We start from the raw sequence: 24341 nt of genomic DNA, 5'->3' as shown, positions 1-24341 counted from the left end.
GATTTACTATATCTGTAAGCTTTGTCTTCACACTTTGCCGCCTAACAAAACCCACCACCCCCATCCAGCCACTGCGTATGCTTAACAAATGTATCTGTATCTATGGCCGTTTGTTGTAGTCGCTTATGCCAGCAACCAAAGCTAAAACCGCAAAGTCATAAAATTACTTTCGCGCATTATAAATTTATAGTTTGCCTTGGTTTTTGGCTCAGATTTTGGGTTTGGGTTGCTTCCAGTTTACTTTACACGCTCAAGCGTAAAAATTTATTATGCTTATGGCTAAAAACCGGGCTGCGGAGAGCGAGGGAGGGGTTATGGGGCCAAGTTGTTGCAACAGCAGCTGCTGCTGCGGCTGCTGTTGCTGCTGCTGCCCGTCGCGGACATAAGTCATTTATATTGTAACAAATTGTGCGCGATTGGCGTTTCTCGGCACTCAAAGACATTCTCGCTGCCAGATGGATGCTGAGTAAATGTTTTGTCTTCGGTTTGAACTTTGAAACTCTAACCGGAGGTTAAATGGCATCTTAAACATTGAGAAAGCCAACGACAAGAACGATGACAACTGGCTTGCGGTCGCGCTTTAATGAAATGGAAGAAAATTCATAATTTAATGATAAAGGGTTAAATTACTAGAGAATTTGAGTCGGGAGTTGGAAAGGAAACCAGATTTCATTCATTAAATTAAAATACAGGATGACAAGACATTATTTTCAAATAAATTCAATCAACAGTTAACGAGTTTCTTAAATTTAATTCACCATTCAAACTTATTCAGTCCTTTTTTTTGCCACAGCGCACACGTCTAGAATTTCAATTTAAACACTTGCAATCCGCTAATTAAATGTGAACAATATCAAAACTAAATCAATATCCTGGACACACAAAGCAAGAGCAAGCAATGCGGTTGTCCTTGAGGTCCCAACACGCGCTGACATTTTGTGCGGGTTGCGTTCGCCTTGACTTTGACACCCCTCGGTTGGATCTTTGTGCGTTATCCTGCATTGTCCTTGGCTCCACGCCCGGCAAAATGCCAAGGACAGGATTACACGTCAATCGAAACCAAGGACAGCCAAAGTGGGTGTGTATGTTCACAATTTTGAAACACTTGCTAGCGGCATGGTTGGGTGGCTTCCTGGCTGCCTGGCTGCCTGCCTGGGTGGTTGGGTGGTTGCTGTTTCTGATTGTCGCATCTTTAGCCACTACTTAGAATGAAATTTTTTATGCAAATTTCGAGCGCAATTATTGCCGATGCTGACGACAACTGTTTGCTGCATAATTGCAACCATAAATTGTGAGCGGCCTCTACTTGAACTGCGACTGCGGTGGATGTCATTAGAACTCTGACGACGCCTATTTGAGATTTCCGTATCCACAATATTTTGCAGCTACATGGCGACACTGGCTGAGTGCCCATTCCCAGTCGTAATGTTTTTAATTTTTCCGTATCATTGCATTTTTTTTTTTCGGTTTCTGTTTCTGTCAGCCCCGCCGCGGTGCCACGCCACGACGACGCACTTGACACGGCGCGAAGGTGCAGAAGCAGGACGGCCTGGACCGCCCTTCAATTTCCATTACATTTGCAGCTTCAGCTGTGGCTGTATCGCTATCGATGTCCTTTTGTGTGCTCTGTCATCTATTTGGGTTCTTTTACTTCTATTATATTTTTCTTTTTTTGTTGTGTTGTAAGATTTGAAATTTATGCAAAGTACTCGTTGTCGCAGCCGTCGACTCAGCCGCACTCAGCGCAAATAATGAGCAAGCCCGCATTTCCTGCCACGTTTACGCTTTTCTGTTTGCCATTCTGTATCTGTATCTGTGGCTGTAGATGCGTTTTGTATCCTGTAAGTGTACAGTGCCAAGGTGTGGGTCGCACTGAAGTATCTTTCGTCTACGACGACTTGATGTATCTTTTGCCATTGCTATTGCACTTTGCAAAATGGCAAAAGTTGCTGTAGATTTGAATGAGCATTTTGGAAAGGGGCTTGTTTTGCTTTGTTGCTTTCAGTCGATGCTGTTTTCTTATTTTTACTCAATAGGTATATGCTCATATATAAAGTGCATGTTTTACTATGCTAAGGTACTCTGATTTAAATGTATAATTAGAAGACGAGATGCAAACTGAATATGGATACTGGGATTTAATTCGATAGAACTATGCAAAAGAGTTTCATTACTTGTACTGGCTTCTAATAAATTCGATATTTTAGTTTAAAAATTTTAAAATGTTTTTTTTTTTTTTTGATATTTTTAATGGTTACTATATTCGGCACAACTTTAGTAAAACTTAACCAAATGCAACAAGCTTTTCACCAATGGAAAATCTAAAGATACAGCAATAATTACGCCCTTCACCCGGAAAAAAAAACATAAATTGCCAGGGTAATCGTCGATGACATAGAAAACTCCAAGATATTGTGGGTGGATACCTAATTTATTATATGCTAATTAATTAACAAGCCCGGTTTTCAGGTCTGATAATATGAATATTAAATGAATGTTATTAACAGGCTTAATGTTCTACAAAAAATTTGTATAGCAATTTTGTTATATGTTGATTTTGCGTATTCTCCCTTAATATGTAATGAGAATTTAGGTCGTATCGAAACAGACTGATAAAAGATACAGATGAACACCCTGCTCTTAAATTTATGTACATTTATCTTTGAGGTAACTTTACTGACTGAATACGTTACGCATTTCATGAAAATGTTCTCTGCAAATTTTAATGTTATGTACAAAATCTATATTATCTTACGATATGTATATATATATAGTGCATCGTATAAATTTGTACAAAACTACAAAAGAATCCGATATGTTAGGTAAACACCAGCTGATTTGTCTCTGGGACAGCAGCTGCATTCGTGGCAGATAGTTTATTATTTTAATTTGGTTGAGAAGTTGTTCCAAAGACGCATCTTCAATTGGATAGCAAGACAAGTTCTTTAGTTGAATGTGGCTGCAGGCGGCGCTGGCAGCTTCTTAATTTTCTTTGGGCGCTTGGCATTTATTTTGTTAGCATTTGAAAAGCATTTCCTTTCTGGTCGCAATAAAACTTTTTGGGCCAAAACTGCAATAAAAGAAAACTTATCTCTGTGTATCTCTGGCGTGCGGCTTTGTTGTTGGCGCTCTGCGGTTTTGGCCCAAATGAAACAGCAAAAGTGCAGTCGCTGTCGGAAAAGAAAGAAAACTTTATGCCAGCTGATAAATTTGCAGCTTGGACCTGATAAAAAGGCAAGAAACCGGGCACAAGCCAGCCAGCAACTCGGAACCGAGTGCCTTTTTCGTTTTAAGACATTCAATTCGTATAATTTTCACAAGTTGCTTCGAACAGGCAACGCCATCGGACTCTCAATTTGTTTTTGTGTGTGGGTTGTGGGTTGCGGATTGTGTGGCTAGTGGGTCGTGGGTGGTTTGGTGGTGAGCCTGAGACCACCGCATAAATTGCATATAATTGCTTTGCCTCGTATTCGTTTTTCCTTGTGGCATCTTCCATCTCAAGATTTATGCGCACATGCTTCGCTTCTTTTTGCTGCTCGCTATTTATGCGCAATGATAAAATTTTTATTAAAACAAAAGCCGCATAAATTTTGCAAAACCGTTTGCACACAGCTGCCCACCCCCTCTCCGGCGCCCGCTGTGCACTTTTATATAGTTCTTCTCCCGTATATGGCATAATTAGATTTGATGCCCCGCCGTGGCAACAGTGGTCAGTGGTCAGTAGTTGTTGCTCCTCGGTTCACACTTGGTAATCCGCTTTCGTATTGGCCGTTTTATGACTTAATACGTTTTATTTCATCGCATTCCTTGTGCGACGACAGACGTAAATAAATCTTCGCTGCGACCCAGCACAGCATCATCACCAATTCAAATGTCCTGCTCCTTACGCTTGACCAGCTCCGGATCTTTCGTGACATTTGTTGCTCCATTGTCTTCTTGTGCGTTCGCTGCCAAATTCCCGTTTGGTTTATTATTGACCAGTTTGCTCGCATTATTATTACTCGCACACAATGTTGACAGTTGGCTATTGATTTATTAGCCCGTCTCTCTCGCCTTTCTGGTCAACGTTTGTGGTCGCTAGTCCCTCAGTTTGCCTGGGCTTGAGGATTTCCACTGAAGATTAGGGCATGCCGAGAGTATCAAGGGTGTCTATTAAAGCGGGTAAGCTGAAACTGTAGATTCATTGCATACCATACGAAGCGAATTACAATAAATATTCCTTCGAGATTTCCTAATTTAATAACTTTGTAAAAAACGTGATTTTCATGAGGAATGCGTTTTGGACTTTAGTTGGGCATTTGGCTAAATTTGCAACTGCATAACTATATTTACTGTTTGGACTTAGCCCTTTCTATGCGATTCTCATGACTTTCCATTACTTTAGCTCAAGTAAAAGGAGAAGAGGTAGAAGAATATCGAAAAGCATCGACACAAGTCAATTTGGTTTCAGACCACTTGGACCTTGGCTTGGAACATGAATTAAATTGCAACTGCGTAACAATGAAAGTTTGTGCTTTGGAGCATTCATTTCATATTATTTATATGACCAACTGCTAGTTCACTTTTATTAGGGAATTCTTATATCAAAGTGCAACCTCAACTAGTTCTGAATGAAAGTTTGCAATTGAAACCAAACAAAAATCGTAAACAAACCACAGAAAAGATGTCCTGCTGCCAACTTACTTAAATAAACACAATAAATAAGTTGGAATTCAAATTAAAGATGTCGCTTTCGGGGGCGAGAGGCTGGACGACAAAAGCAGCTATACGACCAGATGCCGTGCAAAAACGCTCGGTATTTTGGGCAAATTGCAAAAGTTGCAACAGCCGTTCACAGATGGCGCGGAGAGTATGAGAAACAGACGCCAGCGCAGTTAAAAGCAACAATAAAAACCGTTTGCAATGTTTGAGATAAAAATTAAAAGACGACGTCATTTAGCAAGCGAAATGCCACACCCCCACTGCCCATCCATGCTCCCAGTGGATTCAGTGCTAGTCGCGTGTGTGTCGTCTGTAAATAGCGCACAAAATAGACATTAAAACCTGCATACCCTCTGTGCTGGGCCACGATGATGTTGTCCAGCAGCAGCAGCAGAAGCCAGAACACGTTGACGTTAAAGTTGAGGTGTATGTGCGTGCGTGTGTGTGTGTGTGTGGGTGATTGTGTGTGTACTCCAACTTGCAGCTAACCAACTGATTTCGTTTAATTTTATTTGCACGGCTTGCTGGCAAATGTAGCTTTTATTGTTTTCGGTTTTGGACTTTGGTTTTATTTGGCTTTTGTCGGTTAAGTTCATTGCGCAAAATGCCTTCGAGGGCTTTTTCTGGGTCGTCCCAGACGTCTGCCCGGTGTCATAAATTCGATTTGTGTAGCATAATTTAAGGCGTTCGGCGTTGATGTTGCGCTGATTAGATTTGAGCACGGCAACGAGCCGGCTTAGCTGCTGGGGCGTCTGTTTTAATTGTTGCCTCAACATCAGCGTCACCTCATCAGCGGCATTTACACGTAATGGCCACCGTTAAAGTGACTTTTGGGGCAAATGGAATGAAATGAATCCTCCACTGGACGCCATTAACTCCCGTTTAATTGTGCGCACTTTTATGACGAGTGCCTGCCAGAGTTGCCGCAGCTCTAATCCGCCGCTCATGTGGCTATGGCAGCGCCTTATCTTATAGCTATTAGCTGGGACCTTTATGTGCCACAACTGAAGCTGTAAAATGGGAACGTTACAGAACACCTCAAATGGATGCTGATTAAGATAAGCGAAAAGCAGCGCTCAAAAGCTTAAGAGTTGAGAAATCTGTGTGGGTGAGGGACTAGCAGTGAGTTGAGGTGAATCAGTAAATATTTGATCACTGAATAGCTTTAAGCAAGCAATTGCAGAAAACTTCAATCTAACTGTTAAATTGGTGTTTAAAGATCTTTAATGCTTTTAGTTGAACTAAGCCTTAATACATAATATTAACATACTAATAGATATATGCAACAAATTTGTGGAAGAAATGTCGATAAGTAATTGTTGAATAAAGCAATATATAATCATTCCTGTATAAATTTTATAAAGTGCATACTGAGTGTGTTGAGGTGCAGTGAAGATCGAGGAATTTAAAGAGAATTAATGTGCACCTTACTTAACCTAACATGTAGTGAAATAGCACACAAATGAAGCCCCTTTCATAAGTTAATAAATGTATATGATAAATGCGAATCTTCTTAATATATATAATAAAACACAGTTTACATATAATATTTAATATATCTCGTAAAGCAAAGTTTACATATAATATTTCAAATCTAGTTGAGCCTGTGGCAATAACTTGATAAAACTGCAGTTAAATCATAAGCCCGTTCGGCCCAACCCAACGCGATTTGATGCCAGAAACCTGAGCCAATGCCAGACTGGCCTCACAGTACAACGTGACCAGCAAAGCAATGCACAGATTTTGTATTTCCATGCCGGGTAACAAAAGGAGCCGCGCACTTTTATGACGGCGACATGCAACAAAATTGAATTTTATGAGTGCCCCTCTCTACCTCTCGCTCTCTCTCTCTCTCCTTGGGTATTTATGAATTGTATTCTTCGTAAGTTATAACAGCAAAAAAGCTCTTGGGGTGCCCAAACAACAGATGACAAGTAAAATTCTACTGAATGAAATTGAACATGACAACTGTAATGAAACTTGTTTCGAAAGCTGTGGGAAATCAAGCAAGGCACCGTGCTACTAAGATAAAAAAAAGGTAATTTAATATAAATAATTGTCAAAAAAAAAAACCATTGATTAATAAATCAATGAGCAATAGGATTCTAGCTCGGGCTCTCTATCTACTTACTTTTTATATTTAATTAATCGACGATTGTTAGAATCGAATTATATACTTGTGTCAATGCTTGTAAAAAAATAACCTTTACCTTGTCACCATTAAACAAATAGATATTAAGTTAAAAAAAATAATTGATTATTAAATTAGTGAGCAATGGTTAGTTATAAATTATGTTTAGCTGACAAATCTTTATACTTGAACAAATTATTATAGTATCTAATTTTTCTTATTATTTGGCTCCACTGTGCGTAGTTCTTTCAAAGGCATTGTTGGCTATTAAAAACGCCAAACGCGATGACATCTTTTCAATTCATTTGAAAAGCTTTGCTTCCAGCTTATCGCCCCGCTGCCCCGCCGGCCTTTAGTAATTTCGGGCATTTAACTGCAAAGCAAACAATCGTAAGAAATGCTTTTATATATCCAATGCATAGAATATAATCCATATAAAAAATTTTTAAGACCTTTTTCGCCTAACGCTCGAAATTAATTTCGCTAACAATCGACTGAGCTCGTTTGGGAGCAAGCATTAAAATTAAAACGGCGGGGCGAAAAAGCCGTCCCCAGGCGGACCGCACACGCACCACATCGCACTCCAAGGCTCAATGAAGCGCTTAACCATTAAAATCAATCAAAGCAAATTTATTAGGCAACATTGTAGATGGCCACGACCAATTTTTATTTGAGTATAATCGAGTAGAGAAGTGGCCATAAAAAAAAGAAGGAGAATTGAATGCAAAAAGGCAATGAAAAATCAAATCAGCCAAAAACGATCCAAAAAATTATGACCGACTGTCAAAAGATAAACCCCTTGAAACTGTAGACGCAGACAATCGTCGATGTTATGAATAATACGTTCCGGCCCGCTTCGTCCCGCTCCGCCCACAAGCCTCCTGAAAAGCCATTCAGATTCGGCGGTCATCTCGTGTCGCTGCGTTTTTATGAAGTTTGTTTCAATTGTTCGGTTTACGGATTGAGCATCAGATTTTTCGCTTTTTTAGTGCTGGTAATTAAAATTCATTTGTCATACTTTGTAGACTGGCCAGACAATGGTCGCCTTTTGTTGCGCTGCTTAAAATCAATTTAGCATAAATTTTGTCAACATTTTTTCTGTTTTATGATCAACGGGAACATTGTTGCCAAGAAGTTCTCGAAGTATATACATTAATGCTTATAGATAGTTTAGAGCATCAATTGAGCAAATGAAGCGTTCGGTTGCATCCCCCCGACCCGATGTCCTGTTCAACTAGACGAGCGGCTGTCAATGTGCGGAAATGATTTTGCATATCCTTGCCGCCAACGAGTTGATAAATTTTACAGGACACGCCCCATTTTTTATATCTCCTTTTAGGCAAGGCCACAACCCCCTCGTGGCAAGCATGATTTTAATAATTTTAATGGTTTTGGCAATTTACAATTTTTGATAAATTCCTTTTTTTTTCGTTTGGAAATGGCAACAGCTTAAGCGTCCAAAGAGTTAATTTGATTGCAAAATGTTTGCATTTTCGCATGGCAACGTTGAGGTGCGTAGCGGCTGCTGAGGGGGTACGGGAGGTAGTGCCAGAGAGACAGTTGACGGCTGCGTGTAATCAATCATTTTATCAATGCGCTTGCAAAAATGGCAACAATTCCTCCACTTCCTATGCCATCAGCCTCGCTGTCGTCGTCCGTTCCGTAATCAGCAAATTGTCTGCCCAGATCGTGACTTTGCCAAAACAAATTTGCATATTTTTCTGATTTTTCTTTCAGTTGTGCGCAGTTGGCGCTAATGAATAGGAATACGGGTACAAAATATTACAGTATATTGTTGTATTTGACAAAAAAAATATAAAAAATATTAGATGCGAATTTATAGCATGATGTGTTCTTGGAATTTTGGCAACATTTGGCAGCCATGTTCAAAGTTAATATGCGAGTCCTTCTGTCGGAAATTCGATTGTTAAGTTTTCTACAGTTTTTCTGCAGCTACAATGTTTTCTTTTACATATTAACAAGTTCATTTATATATTTGAGAGAGGCACTAATAGCTGCGTCAGGACATGCATAGCACTTTAAAAGAGGCAGCTTGAATCTGGATAACATCCACCGTACTATTGTGAGCCTTAAGACTTAAAAAAGTGGCATAGCTCGAGCTGCATTGGGGGTTTGAAGAAGATGGTTCAGGGTATCCTCAAGTCTCGACTAGAGCTCTCTTATTTATTTGCTTTGTATGAAAATATTATTGTGCAATTATTTAGTATTTGATAGTATAACAAATAACAAATTTCGATTAAATTAAAAAACTGTCTACCAAGTTCCAAATTAAAACCTCAGTTTATCAAATAAGGTTCACGAAAGGCAACTCAAAACAAGGCATTGCTTTAAGCCGCTAACCAGAATACCAAACATTTTTTCAATAATATTTTTAGTCCTAAGTTGAGGACATCTTTCAGTCGAACACGCTCCACCTGAGCCTGCCTATTTACCTGGTTGCAGTTCTTCCATTAGCTCGTAATTGCTGGCCACCGTTTGCCACTTAGCTGTCTGAATATTATCCATTGCTAGTTTTATTCACCTTTTGTTTGTTGGTTGGCCCAACAACTACATGCAACAAGGACAAGGACTGGTTGGCATATGCCATGACGGAGTCAAAGTTGAAGCTCAGATGTGCTGGCCAAAACGCAATGATTAATGAGTGAATTATGCGCGAATAAACATCCAAACAAGTTCAAAAAGGCAACTGCCGCATACCCTATCCCCACAATTTCCACATCTCCACATCTCCGCCCACACGCTAGTCTAGCTATTCAAAGTTCTCTTTGTCTGGGCGTCTCGTTGTGTGTATTTTGGTTGGCTGGTAACATGCCGGCAGCGTATTACCCGGCAACAGACGGCGGCCGCGTACGTAGTTCAAATGATTATGCACAGAAATGTGTACAATTTTTTATGCACTCTTTTGTATTTGAGCTATGGCAAAAAAATAAGTGAAAGAAACGCTGGAAAATGGGAAGGCATTTTGCTATAACTACGATAGCAACGACTGTGGATATACCTTTTGACGTGCAACACGCGGCGTATGCGCAACGTTCGCCATAAATCTTGAATTCGAATGGTCTGCGAAGGAAGGAGGTGGAGGGGACGGGGAGGTGGCGGCTACAATCGGCAAACAGCTGCTGTCATACGCTAAAGGCAAAGCTCTCAACTTTTATTTATTTTAGATTTTTAATAATCATTTCCTTTAACTTTTGTATATTTTTTGCTGTTTTGCATTTTGTTTCATGTTTCAGCTGTCTGCTTGTATTAACAATATTCACTTTGTTTTTTTTCTGCAACATTTTGGTGCGCATTTTAATGAATTTGTTGTTAATATGTGTGTGATATATTTGCCGGCTCCACTGGCCACATGGCGCGTCGCCTTTTTCGCCATTTCTCTACGCTCAACCATGTGGCACGCGCGTGCGACTCTTTTGTTGCTGACATTTGGCGCTGCTTTTTACGAAATTTGCGCTTCGCTGCTAATTAAAAATTGTGTCTATTTGCATATTTGTAGCACGAACCGTACCCGACTCGCAACACACCGCCCATGCTCCCGTGCTCGGCGTGGGCCAGTCGAACGCCTGCATTTGAGTTCGGACACCGCCCGTTTGTTTGTTGTCTGTTGCAAGATCCTTAAAAATGTTGCCCCACATCCCTGACGCAACGCTTCAAATTTGCTGCGCTTGTCCTTTGCCTTTTCTACTTAAGGGTGTAGCGCGGGCAGCGGGTAACTAACTGTTGTAACTGTTTTTCAATGTTGCGAGCGCAACATTTGATTGTTGGCCTACCCCTGCCACAGGCAGCCCAAAATTTAATTAGCTTTAACTTTAATGAGTGCATTGAAAAAGGCAGCTCGTATAGTAACTAACAAGTCGCATGGCAAGCACCCTGACCCTTGAACCGAGCCCTGCAACTCACTCACTTCTAATGACCTTTTTGATTAGACCCGGGCTTTGGCTGCAGGTCCTGGGAGACACTTGTAACCTGATGTCAACGCCTCGCTTAATAGTCCCGTTAGTTGCGCCTGTCAATAATAATAATGAAAACAGCTGCCATGTCCTGCCCACCTTGGCAACAGCCCACCGGCAGACACCTGTGCGGGGCGAAAACTTTTGGTCCTGGCAACTGTCAGTTTGACAATTTACGTTTAATTTACAGCTGCGGTCAGTTTGCGTCAGTTGCGTTTGCTTTGCTTTGCTTTGCCAAAGTCAAGTGGCTGGGGTCAGTTTTAGATTAGTTTTTCATATGAGCGAGGCAGGAAGCGTAATAGAAAAGTGTCGCCAACTATGCGCTCTGTGTGTGTGTGTGTGTGTGTGTGTGTAATTAGCGTGTTTTATGACTGCGTTCAGTTTTCAACTCCTTAGGGTGCAATTAGCTGACAGTTGGAAAGTTCTTTGTTTCAATTGGTCTCAGGGCGTTTTATCATGTGCGGGTCACACATTTCTAAAAGCAGTTTAAAGAGTTTCCAAATTATTCGTTTTTCCACTCATATATCGCCATTCAGAGTGGATTATTAGTTCTCACTCCCATATTTCGCAATTCAAAGTAGGTTTGTCGGTAAAACACTTATGTATACTTTTTTTATTATATGCAGCTTTAGCATCAAATCATCAAATCTTAAAGCAACCAAGAGCTCATCAAATAAAAATGATCAGTTTTCCCACTCATATTAAGCCATTCGGCAAGAATTCGTTATTAAGGCATATTTGTATTCCTATTTTATATGCAGCTTTAATATTAAATTTCAAGTCAAACAAAAATATTTAACATTTTCATCTGTTTTGCGCATTTTCAGGTGAAGTTTAACGAAATCCCGTCCAAAGGCTAATTTAGTTTGACATTTTGGACTCTGCGTGAGGCAGCCAGTCAGCCAGCCAGTTAGTCAACTTGTCAATCGGATGAAACAAATACACATACAAGGCTGGCACTAAAAGCCCATTTACAGATCACGGAAGTCGGAGGCTGAAAGTATGGTGAGTCCTGCATTATGGTAGCAAAAGGCAGAGCCTGATAATCATTTTATTAACATGTGCAGCTAAGCGGCTTAAAAATGAGTCAGTACCAAAAAAAAAAAGTGATATATATTCAAAATATAAACTGGCAGCGCAACAGACATGGGTGTATATAGATATATATATATATATGGCGCAATGACGTAGCAATATTTAAACTCAAACATATTCAAATCCGAGTTTATAGGCAACGCAAATAAACCAAAATGAAACAGGACGAGAGAGCGAGGGGACTTGGGGGGGAGTGTACAGAGTCAAGTGGCGTCAGTGCAGGACTATTGAGGACACCCGTCGCCCTGGGACTCATAATAATAATTAAGCCGATAACACTCGCAGATTTTGCACTTGCCAACTGGCATGTGGTCGGGGGCTTGTTGGCTTGTTGGGTTGCGGTGTTAATGATAGTGCGGGGTGGCATATAAAAAATGTCTGCAGCGGCAAATGTTTAATTGTTACACATATGCAAACAATAAGCCGAAGGGGCCAACAACCCTCAGACAGCCCTAAAAGAAAGATGAAGAAAAAACCTAATGCGCTTATTGCGGGCATGCAAAAATTGCACGTGCAGGATACCCGAAAAACCTTCTGACTTGGCATTTTTAGTTAATTTTATCAAAATAGTCGACAACGAATGTGTGTGTGGGGGTAGTTTCAGTATTTAAGGCCCCGTCCAACGTTTTTGGTAACTATCAACGCGTCTACACGAAAATTTCGTCACTTTGGGTGGGTTTCCTTTTTTTATGGCTTGTCTGGCGCCGCGTTGTGTTTTTAAGGCCAAGGTATGGTTAAATGTAACAGATGTTAACATGAGGGATGCTAATCATCAGGGGCTGCGCTTTGTGCGTGCGAGTTCAAGTACAAAATAATGTTGTATCATGGCAATAAATAGTGTGATTATGTTTTTTTCGAAAGAGATCAGCGCGAGGCAGCGGGCTAAAAAGAGAGTTTATTGTGTTCAAAGGTCATTAATAATAATATTAATAATAATTACATGAATATTTGTATACATAGTAAAGCATGTATTGAGTAAAGTTTTGGGAATTACTTATTGCTAATAATATTTATACAATATTATTATTATATAAATTATAATAATATTGCTTACAAATTTTTTAGTCAAATGTGTTGAGAGAATACCAAGGTTGAAGTTTGACAAGTTGAAAAAATTCCTAAGTACAGCATGACAATTATTTTCTCTTAAAATTTAAATAATTGTTTAGCAATATCTATTAATATGTTTGGCAGCTCAGCGATGTGGCCATAGCACCCAGAAAATTATCTTAACATTTTCTTAGTGAAATAATATATAATATAAACTTCCTGTGCAGAAAAATTCACATTTAGATAAACACATAACTACAATACAAACTACTTGCAAATATATCAAGGAATCTTTTGGAATCTTTTCAATGCTACATTCCTAAAACTATAAATTTAATAATTGTCCAGAACTTACAGCTCTAGTATGGAATACAATTTTAAATAAATTTTAAATACAAGATTCGTGGAACTTGATATATAAATGTTTACTAAAGCTTACAGCTACAGAAATCTTTTGAGAATGAAGCTTGCATCTAGAAAGCCACACTCGCAGGTGTTCATGAACAGTTGCTGTCTGGCTAAAACTGTTCCATTGGTCTTATCAGTTGGCAAGCGATCAAAACTAGGCGCCATTAGCACATACTTTTACCCATGCCCAGGACAGCCAAAGCTGGAGCTAACAATAGGCGCTAATGTTGGTCAATTAATAAGCGAGCACATATAGAAAGGAACTGCCTGCACTTTGCGCTAATATTTCCTGCCTTTATGTCGATAAGGATCAGCTAAAAAGCAAGGATTGCCCAGGCACACATACAAGGGGCAGCGGAAGCACACATTAGTTGGGCTTGTACAAATACATCATTGTGTCAGAAATGAATCCTTTTTTGTCTAAACGAGTGCCCATACTTGGCCGCTTGCACTAATATTTCACTGTGAACATTTACGCGTCGCTGCACCTGTCTGCCGGGCACACCAGTTTTTGTGGTCAACGCCTACGCCAATTTGGAAGGGTGTTAGCCGGCACTGGGCCGGTATCTTGTTGTTGTTACAATTCGGTTAAAAGTCGGCCCAAACAAACGCTGACATGACATTCCATTAGCACACTATTTATCAAAGAAAGCAGCAGCGGTCAGTCGCAGCGTAGGGGCGCTTCCTCAAGCCGCACTTGTTACCTCAGCCAGGTGATCTTATCGATGCGAGGGCGCTTCCTTTAGGGAAATGCCCCTTGCCTGACCTCGCCTGGCCGCGGCTTGCATAATGCAGGCAATTAGTCAAACTCTGCTGACACTAATGTGCGCACTTTTGTGCATTTTGTAACAGCCAAAAAAAAGAAAAAAAAAAAAAAACAAAATAAAATTTGGTCTCACGTCACGTCAACCATTTTGCAGCTCAACGCCTTCGGTTATAAAAATTCTACTTTTAAATTTATGCAACCGATCGCCGCAGGTTGATAATTTTTAATTTGCTTCGCACCCTCCTTGCTGCCCAGTTAGTATGCTAATTTCAACGCCTCGGCTTTCTTTTTATGGTCAGCCATGTGTCGAGCCGCGTTTCGGCCGTAATTAAGTGTTTAGGCTGCATCATTGCCGGAACTAGAAGTTGGGCGCCTAAATAGGCGTAAAGTTCCGGGCGGTAACAGCTCAATTTGCATTTTGTTTTTTTTTGTTTTTTTTATATACGTTTCAATTTTGGGTTCGAAAAAGTGTACGACAGTTCAGTCAGTTGTAAAAATGTTTACGTTTACGATTTTTTAATAGTTGACTCCTTGGCGCGAATTTTACGAGATGTCGAATGAAGGAAAAATACGAAAATATATAGAAATATATACAGGTGCACCATGCCAGAGGATTAGGACAGACGTTTGTTGATTTAATTAGTCGATTTATATGCTAGTGCTTTAGAAGTTATAGGTGTTTTAATTTATGACGAAATTTATATAATTACTGTCAAATTGGTAGTTAAAAACTTTTACGAGCGGAAGCAATATGTGAACTGTTGCAGTTTTATAAGTCGAAACTAAAAACCTTTCTTTTAGTCAAATCAACATTAAGTTTGTGTAATAAAAATCCTCTATCCGTTAATGAAATTTGGTCTAAATACATATTTATTTGATACAGACAGAACATACATATGTTTGTGGGAGCACGTGATGGGCGGGGGCCTCATTTTTGAGAAACAAGCAGAAAACATGATACATTTGATAAAAAATATCTAGTCGGAATACATATTTGCTCAAAAAAGAAGGCTTTCGATAACGATTTTATGGTGTGTTTGGAAGCGGGCCAAGTTATGGACAGACAGACGGACATGGCAAGGTCGACTTGGTTATATGACCTTTATATATACTTTATTCGATCAGAGATATCTTGCATATGTCATGATAAAATTAGAATACTCTAAAAGTGGTCGCTGATGAAATAAACCAAAGTCCCAGTTGTGACAATACATTAACCTGATGGATTTAGTATGTATTGGAAGTAATAGTTATAATAGAGAGTGCTTGTAAACACATATTAATTTCTAAGTGCAACTGTGTACAACTCGCGCCCAGACAATTGCTGTTGCACACCTCTTGAACTGTGAATCCTCACTATTGCAGGACTCAACAATAGATCAGCAAATCTACGCCTTGACAATGACGACTACAAATCGGAAAACACGCCGCCAAGCGCGTGGACACGTGACCGGCCAACAACAACAACAGCAATAGCTCGAGAGAAATGAGAAAGAGAAATGTCACTTCCGGCGGCTTAACACATTTAAACATGGCCACTGTGGACCAGTTTGGATGAGTGTCACCCTCTCTGTCTTGGAGATGGGCTACTTTCTAATTTATGTGCTGTCAATTCTTTTGTCATTTTGTAAGCATGGACGTTGGGCGGTATGGGATCGCGGGGGGGGCGTGGTATTCTCGTCAAGAACGACGCCTGCTAGTCGGCCGCACTTAATGAGTCTTAAGAAAAATTATTCGCAATTAATAATTATGTTCATATTGTTTTCGGCATATCGGCCAAACCAACTGTACCCACAGTCAATTAGGGGAGGTCGGCAGGAGACTGTGATTTGGGGGCTGATGCCGGGTAACTTGTTATTGCAGTTTATTTGATGTTTGTCATTTAATCATTTTGAAGTAGACTTATTTGTTGTCATTTGGAGAAGTGCCAAGAATGGGCACTTGATTGATTCAGAGAGGGAGAGGGAGAGAGGGAGGAAGATTCAATGAAAGGTTAAGGAAACGTGGTCAAGACGATTTCCGGCAGGCATTCGCAAGCAGCTTCTATAGATTTGTACCCTCTCATGTTTTAAGTAGCCGATTTCCAATTCTCATAACAGCTACGCGTATGCTAGTAAAGATAAACAAGTGCCTTATAATGGCAAAGGGATTTCGGTTATGCACTTTGAGACTGCGCCCCAGTCACATAACTGCCCACATCAGGCGGCAACAATGTACGCTGTAGGGCACTTGGTGGGCCTCTCCAGCTGCAGCCTCGTGATAATTTTAAATCAACATTATTTGGCCAGCCATGCATGCGTAATGCGTCTCGAAATTGTTGCCCGGTTGCGAGGGTTAGGCGTGTGGGCGGCAAAGACAATTTGCGCCTCAGTTCCAAAGTTTGCATTTTAATTAAACGATGCCGTGCTGTTTGTAGAGGGTAACGCATAGAGTTGGGCGCAAGTCGTGCTTTTGGCACGGCCCAACACGAGCACGAGACAAACGGAAAAGTATTCAAAACGGTCGATAATAGTGGAATTTTAAATTATGTGCATCTTTCTAAAGTTTGAGAATATAAATATCGAAATATTCTTTTACGCGCGATACTTCTTATCGTTACATATTTAAACGTATAACTCCTATTTTTTATATCTTTAACTTCAGTTGTTTTTCGGTGAACTCAGAAAAGTCGCACTTTCTGTAAAATTACTTTATAGATCATCGAAGTGTTAGCGAGGCTTGGACGACACGCGCACGAGCCTGTTGCGTCACGTAACACGACGCATCTCTAGTAAGAGCCCAAACTCCTGGCACATTACTGGCGTGATAAAAGTTTAGCACTAGCAACTACGCACCGTAAACCGGTGCTTAATTCAAGCCATGGCCCAAACAACATTGTCTCGTTTTATGCATTTTCCATAAGGATACGGCCTGGCCGGCAATGTAGTATGTATGACAACAATGCCCTGGCACTTGACTTGGGCTGTCATTCAAAGTGACAGGCAACCCCCACCTCAACCCGTGACCCAACCACACATGGGCCACAAAATGTGCAACGCTGAGGTCCTGAGTTCAATCGACACTCGAAAGTCTATTTTCACAATTTCCATGTTTATTCAGCCACGCACGGTGCCCCTGCACAGAATGTGTATATGTATGTATATGTGTGTAGCTGCATGTATGTACATAATTGTATATTGTATCTTGTAGTTTGCTTAGCGTCAAGTGCAAGGTAAATACGAGATATTTTACGCAAATTTACCAAGTGTTTACCCAAGGGATGTGAGCCGAGGGTGTGGCTCAGCTCGACTGAGCACGGCTCAGCGCAATGGTATTTATTGTAATTTGCATTTTAACGCTCAAATGCGTTTTTTGCACAATTCACCTGAATTAATCATGGATTTGGCATGCACAGTGTGACCAGAGGCTGACTGAAGGTGGGTCATTGAAGGAGCTGAAATGAACTAGATAGAAATTTAACTGCCGAAAGTATATAAATTTGAAATTTGCTTATAATTTATATTAATCATGGATTTTGCTTACGCAATGTTATCAAGGGGTACAAGAGAGTTTTCTAAGATATTATCATCATAAAGAGGACATGTCTGCAAGGGTATAAAATCTTGGGCGTGCCGAAGATATCCGTACTTTCTCGCTAGCCATAAAATGAAATAGCTGCTGTAAGCTATCTTTTTGGACTTCAGCTGAACTGATATAGTAAAATATAAAAATGTATATTATTTAATTAAAAATAGCTCAGCTGGGTTTCTTTTTTCAAATACTTGGTCACTCATGGAATACATTGAATATTGTTTGAATAATTGTGAATGCACGAAGCAACGAATTTATTTGATTTGTTGGTTTAGTTTGCTTAAGGGTTTTGCCATTACACGTGCAACGTGTGAGGAATGCAATTTATTGTTTACATTGCAAAGGAAAATCCCATTTCTGGAGCTCTTAAGGCTTGGCAACGAATACAAAGTAAAACTTAAAGCTGTGTGTTGTGTGTTTGGGGGCTGAAGGCTGTTAATTAAATTCATTTTGAGGCAGGGTAAGGTTGGTTGTGGGCTGGCTTTGTCTCAATTTGCACGCAAATTGACCAAAGCATTTTTTTAAATAAATTAATATATCAATATACAAAGTGTATTGAGTGCATTTTCAATCAAATTGAACAGAGATCTCCCGCTGTGCCCTGCCAGACGCAACAAGCAGCTACAAATTGACATGTTTCGAGGCGCCATATCGTATGTACAAGCGAGATCCTATATATATAATATCGAATGTAAAAAGAAAATTCTCAAACGAAAATCAGTTAAAACGTGTACCGCATAATGGTCGAGGGGCGGACATGAGAAGGAGAAGGAGCCGCTGCCAGCCTTTTCAATGAACTCACGGCGCGTCGAGTTGTTGTTGTTGTTGTTGTCGTTGTCGCATGCAACAAATTGTTTCAATTAACTAAATTAAATTTACACTCCTGCAGCTTCACGCACAACAACAATAACAACAACAACAACACCAACAATACATTGGACATATTGAATGCATTTTGCTGAACGTGACATGACACTGACAGATAGAAAAAGAAGAGCTGAAGCGGAGCTGTGCAAATGTCCCACACCGAAAATGAAATCCGAGATACTCTGGAGGCAAATGAAAATGGCAAACATGTTGTTGCATTCGAAAAATGCCACGAAGCATATACGGAAAATACATCCATGACATGGAAATTTATAAAAATTAACTGCCAAGTATATATACAAATGAGGTGGAGGAGACGAGTATATGCACTGAGAGAAATAAAAGCAAGCGGAAAGTATAAATGAAATGCGCATAAATATATTTGATAATTATTTATGGGAAATAAAATGTTGAAAATAATGAAAGATATAAGTTATAAATATACGAATGCAATTCGTGGAATATTAAAAAAGTTATTTGTTGCAGGGAAATTATAATAAAATCGTGCCATAAAAATAAATAATATATTGCATGAACAAATAAGTACTGCAATATTTCTTAAATGAAAATGAAAAAAAAAATACAAATTAATAATATTTATTATAGTAAATAACGGCTCAAGAAGTGTACTTAAATATTTATAAAATAAAAAAAAAAAATAAAACAAATAACATAAAGCGAATTGTGAAACACGTCTGGAATTTCTGGAATTTTGCGTAAAGGTCTACCAAATCTTCGACCCACATCTTGATTAGATTGGGGCTGATCAACTAAACTGGTGAACTTAAAATTTTTATACAAACGTTTTTCACATGAGTTTACTATAGTAAGCATTTCAGGTGCCTCGTAAGCCTTGGGCTGGTTTATATTTATGGTCTAAATATGGACTGAAATTTCTCCCAGTGCACGCGGTACAATGTATCGACACGGCAACATTGTTCGTCAATATCAATTATGCGTTCAAATGAATATTGAAGTGTAGCCGCATGCCAGCCCATTTCAATGTGCGCCCACACCACAGCAACAACAACAGGCTTTCAGCCGAAAACAACACCACAAAGCCACCGCGTTGCCATCAACCGAGCAACCACCCACACACAGTCCGGCAGGCACTCGGATGGCTGTTGGTCTGGGCAGTGGCAACAGGACAGCTCATCAGATGCAGCAACAGCAGCAGCAGCAGCGGGCAGCAGCAGAGCTGGCGAAAAATTGGCAATTGTACAAAAGTGTTAACACGGCGCCGCATCCTGCAGGCTGACCACAGAACAGGCTGGCCGAGCCGCCAGCCCGGCAGCCGCCTTGGACACATCCATCAATGCCAACAGATTTAATCGCCATTTAAATTGTACGAGTTCGAGTTTTCGGAGTTGGGCGTGTGTGTGTGTGTGTGTGTGTTCCGTGTGCTGCATTTACTTAAGCGTGTTATCAGCGTAAAATAAATCTCTATAGAATGGTCAGACAGCTGTCGGAGCGACCAGACCGACCGACCGACCGCCCGCCCGCCCGCTCGACTAGCCTATCTGTTTAGTGTTTTCCAATCAAAGCCCCGGGGCCAGCAGATTGGTCACGTGTCGCCTGGTGGCCAGTGGCTAGTGGTCAGCGGCGAGTGTGACGTGCGTCACATAATTGCAATAAATTAGAAATTGTCACAGGCCGGCAACAATGTTGTCCCCACCCCCTGCATGCCATTCCCTTGCCACGGCTCAGTTAAATCTGTGTTTGTTTTTGGTTCTTGCTCTACATAAATTTACATTTGCGCATGGCTAAATTCTGGTTAAGCTTACCTGGCGAACATGGCTCAAATTAATAATTGAGCTTGGAGCAGCAGGCCATGTCGTTGATCGGCCAGAAATTAATGTAGCATGGTCCAGGAAGCGCACACAATTAAGACGCAGCGCGACAGATAAATTAATTCGAAATGCAAGCAGGACTCTGAAGGAAGTTATAAAAATCAAATTTTACGATTTTCCTGGAAATGCACGCGGCTGGAAATTATTTGAATAGACAAGACAATGCGCATAACTTTCGGCTTAACTGATTTTCAGTTGTATGTATGTTGTGTGCCACGCCTCTACGCCCCACAAAGAAACAGGATGCGCATACAATTGAGGCGCGGCCATAACAGTAAAAACCAATTGCCAATCATTAGTTTTTATAACACAAGACATTTTTCGTTGACTTTCGATTCCTGCGCCTTGTACATTTTACTATTTTCCTTTTCTTTTTTTTTTTGCGTATCGCAGCCTGCCTGGCTTGGCTTTCGGCCCAGTGGAAATTCATTTTCACTTGTCCCAGGGCGACATAAAAGCGAGCCCAAGTCAATCACAGCGCTGAAATTTGGTCAAAACGGAAATGTGTCGCATTCGCAACGTAATTGTGGGTGGACACGGCACAAAATTGGATGTCGAAAAGTTATGTTGCCCTAGGAGTTGCCCCTGTCCATGAGGGTGCTCCAGTTATCCAGTAACTGCGTCATTTATTTTCTGGTTTTGTACAAGGATTCCAATTCAACAAATGTTTTCGATTACTCAGTGAACAATTTGAGCAAATGCCCTTCTTTTGGGTACCAGATTTTCACATCTGTAAATCCATGTAAATCGATAGGTTCTTCCAATAGAACTTCGATACGAACTTCCGCATAGGATTTGCCCATACTTAAGCAGCATAGTTTAAAAAGTATATCCTACGTTTGGTCAAAATATCAAAATATCTAACCAAATTATAAGCCGATTGGTCTTGTGGTATCTAAAATATGTATGATATATTGGTCCGATATTGATAAGGCCGATGTTGATAAGAACTTACAAAGCTTAAAGAAGATAACTTAAAAACTGAGAGACTATTTCGCATAGAAACAGACGGATCAGCTCGGCTATTGATGCTGATCTAAAATATATATACTATATAGGGTCGGAAGGTGACATCTTCTATACGTTACATATTTCATGACAAAAGGATATAATGAGGTTCTGTTCAGTTCGATTAATTAATTCGGTTAGAGATTCGATTAATGGCTTATAATAAATAGTTGAAGTTCCTGGTTCGGTTCAAGCCCGGGCTGCAATCTTAATTTGCATAATGTCCTGCTTTATATGTTGATTAAAATTAGCTAAGTTATTCCTAACAATTTCCAGTTAGTCTTAATGTCTGCAGTTTTAAATTTTATGAAAATTAATGAATAGGTAGGGAATATAAATTAAATTTTTGTACAAAATTTAATGTACCACTATTTAAATTTGAAAATCATTTAAACATGAAATTTAAATTTAAACTTTTGTCAAAGTTAAAGATCAGCTTTCCTTATTGCGATTACTCGCACGCGATAGTATCGATAAGAATCTTACCTACGTATTGCACGTTCCAATTGGGAACTTCTTACTTACACACGTGAGCTGACCCGCAAGCTCGATGGGAATGTAATTTGGATATAAACAAAAGAATATCAATTAAACTTTGTATGAAAATGGAAATTTGCCGTGCTTGCATGAGCGACTCAGTAACCCTGGTGGACATATTTTGCGATCGGCCATTACCCGATTATGAATTCAGCCTGGCGGAGATGCTAAACGAGATCGTGGACTTTAAGGTGAAGCGCGATGATAAGTTGCCGCAGAAGATATGCGTATCTTGTGGCCTGAATGCCCAAATCGCGTTTAGATTCAGGCGCAGATTCGAGCAAAGCCATCGACTGCTCTGCATGAAGGCTATGGAAGACGAGCACATTTTCGTCCATGTGCTGGAAGCAGATTCGAGCGCCAGCCAGGTGAAGCAGAAGCCGCAGTACTCAATGCCGGCGATCAACGAGAAATCCAACTCTAAGCTGGGAAATGCTTGTAAATTACGCAATGGAAGACTTCTCAGCAGCGAGGAGCTCATCACCATCAGTAGCAGAAGTGCATCGCGTGAAAAAGACAGCAATGTCATAGTAGCTATGCTGGACATAGACTCTTTCAACGGAATGGATCAGGCGGAACGCTCATCCCCTATAGTGGATAATGTTGTCGCTTGTAAACCTCATCGCTATCCGCTGCGCCATAAGATCTCCAACCAGAACGCGCCCAACTCTGTTGGGAAGCCTCCCGTGCCCCATCCCATGCGCAGCACGTTGCGTTCGTTCAAGTGTGATACGTGCAATCTATCGTTCGCCTCAAAAGAAAATCTAAGTAAACACAAGCTGCAGCATGCAGGCAAACGTCACTTTAAGTGTCTACATTGCATGAAGGCCTATCGCAAGAAATCAAAACTTCTGAGACATATACAGACGCACATTAAGGATCATCCGAACATGTGTCCACAGTGCTCGAAGCTCTTAAGATGCAAATCGGATCTACAGAAGCATCTCTACTCCCACAGCGAGGAGCGTCCGTTTATCTGTCCCCATTGCCAGTTGGCTTTCAAGAATCAATGGAATCATAAAAGACATGTGCTCAATCATTCTAAAAAGGAAATGTACAAGTGCTCCACTTGTGAAAAAAGTTTTTCCAACAAATGGAATTTGAAATCACATTCTCGTTTTCCTCACAGATGCTTGAGCAAATGAACATCACAAAACAAATAGATTAAGGACTCTTCTTTGAACCCATTTTTACAAATTATTAACTTTATAAAATGCATTTTTTAGTTTTAGGTATTTTGATTTTTATTAAGATTTTACAGTTAAAATTTGTATTATATATTCACTATAAAATTTTGTATTTAAATATTGTTAATTATTAATTATATATTAGAATTGATATATTGTATATAAAATAGGGCCGAAATTTAATTTTATTTTTTAATGCAAATGTAAACCAGTTGACATATGAACCAAAACGTGAAGTAAACCAAAATATAAATTTGTTGAGCAAAACTCAGCCCCACATCAAAAATAACTTGGGTTCCAACCTTTCGTTTAATTTAAGTAGTTTTGTTAGTTGCTAATTTTGAGTGGAGATCAAACTTAGCGCGTGACATCTTTATAAAAGACCTTTTATTATATATTTTTAGAAAAACGGGCTATTATAAATGAATAACTAAACTGTTTTATTAACATTTTGAAAACATATAAAGTCGAGTTCAGAAACCGAAACCCGGCAGGAAGTCTGCTCGAACAGTAAAAAGAAGAACCGATTTTCTAAAATAAATGCAAAATCCAAGCAATCATCCCAAAAATGTTCCCAAATTTGAATGTCAAAAATTTCTTATTCAAAATAATATTCTTGCAAAACTAAGGGTTTACATTTGAAAGTGTGTAAAAAAGGTTAATAGATATAAATTCATTAGCTTTAGGGAAACGTAAACTTTTTCGAGCAATGATTAAATCGCTAAGTGGGCCCCATATTGATCAGAAAATGAAGTGTATTGATCAGAAACCTAGTGTAATTAGTTGAGACTGATACAAATATATGTTATAAACAATTGTATGAACACTTTAGTTGAACAAAACATTAGAATATCCTAACAGTTATCAAATTATATAAATGACTATCAATCAAAATCGAGGCATAGACAAAATGAGATTTGCGGAACCACCAAGGCCTGGATATTATACATTTCGTCATGCTAGGCTGGCGGCCTGCGAGCACCCTTTTCGGCTAACGTGAGCTGGTCTGGTGTCACATGTCAATTTGTGGAAAACCCAACGGATTGGGGTATGTGCTGGAAGACAGCTTTCTTGACAGGCAGCGCTCCTGGCAATGGAGTGCAACGCCCAATGTGTTAAACCTATCCATTAATATTAATAGTCGTTTGCCGCGGTTAGCGTGGTGCGTGTTGTACGTGACTTTTTCGTAACCCTTTCCCA

At 39.9% G+C, this 24341-nt stretch overlaps 1 protein-coding gene across 1 annotated transcript; it reads left to right on the top strand.

The window, feature by feature from the left end:
* Positions 1–22022: 22022 nt before the first annotated feature.
* On the top strand, positions 22023–23099 carry LOC115768719 (uncharacterized zinc finger protein CG2678-like). Its single transcript, XM_030713418.1, has 2 exons — positions 22023–23008; positions 23084–23099. The coding sequence occupies exons 1-2, from the start codon at positions 22023–22025 to the stop codon at positions 23097–23099; spliced, it is 1002 nt and encodes a 333-aa protein (XP_030569278.1).
* Positions 23100–24341: the final 1242 nt, after the last annotated feature.

This window comes from Drosophila novamexicana, unplaced genomic scaffold, assembly GCF_003285875.2.
Source record: "Drosophila novamexicana strain 15010-1031.04,08,12 unplaced genomic scaffold, DnovRS2.1 tig00000009-arrow-pilon, whole genome shotgun sequence".
NCBI lineage: Eukaryota > Metazoa > Arthropoda > Insecta > Diptera > Drosophilidae > Drosophila > Drosophila novamexicana.
The sequence above is the reverse complement of the archived record's forward strand: the minus strand, read 5'-3'. Positions and strand labels throughout refer to the sequence as shown.

Coding starts and splice junctions, on each gene's coding strand:
- LOC115768719 (XM_030713418.1), top strand. CDS start 22,023: ATGGAAATTTGCCGTGCTTGCATGAGCGACTCAGTAACCCTGGTGGAC.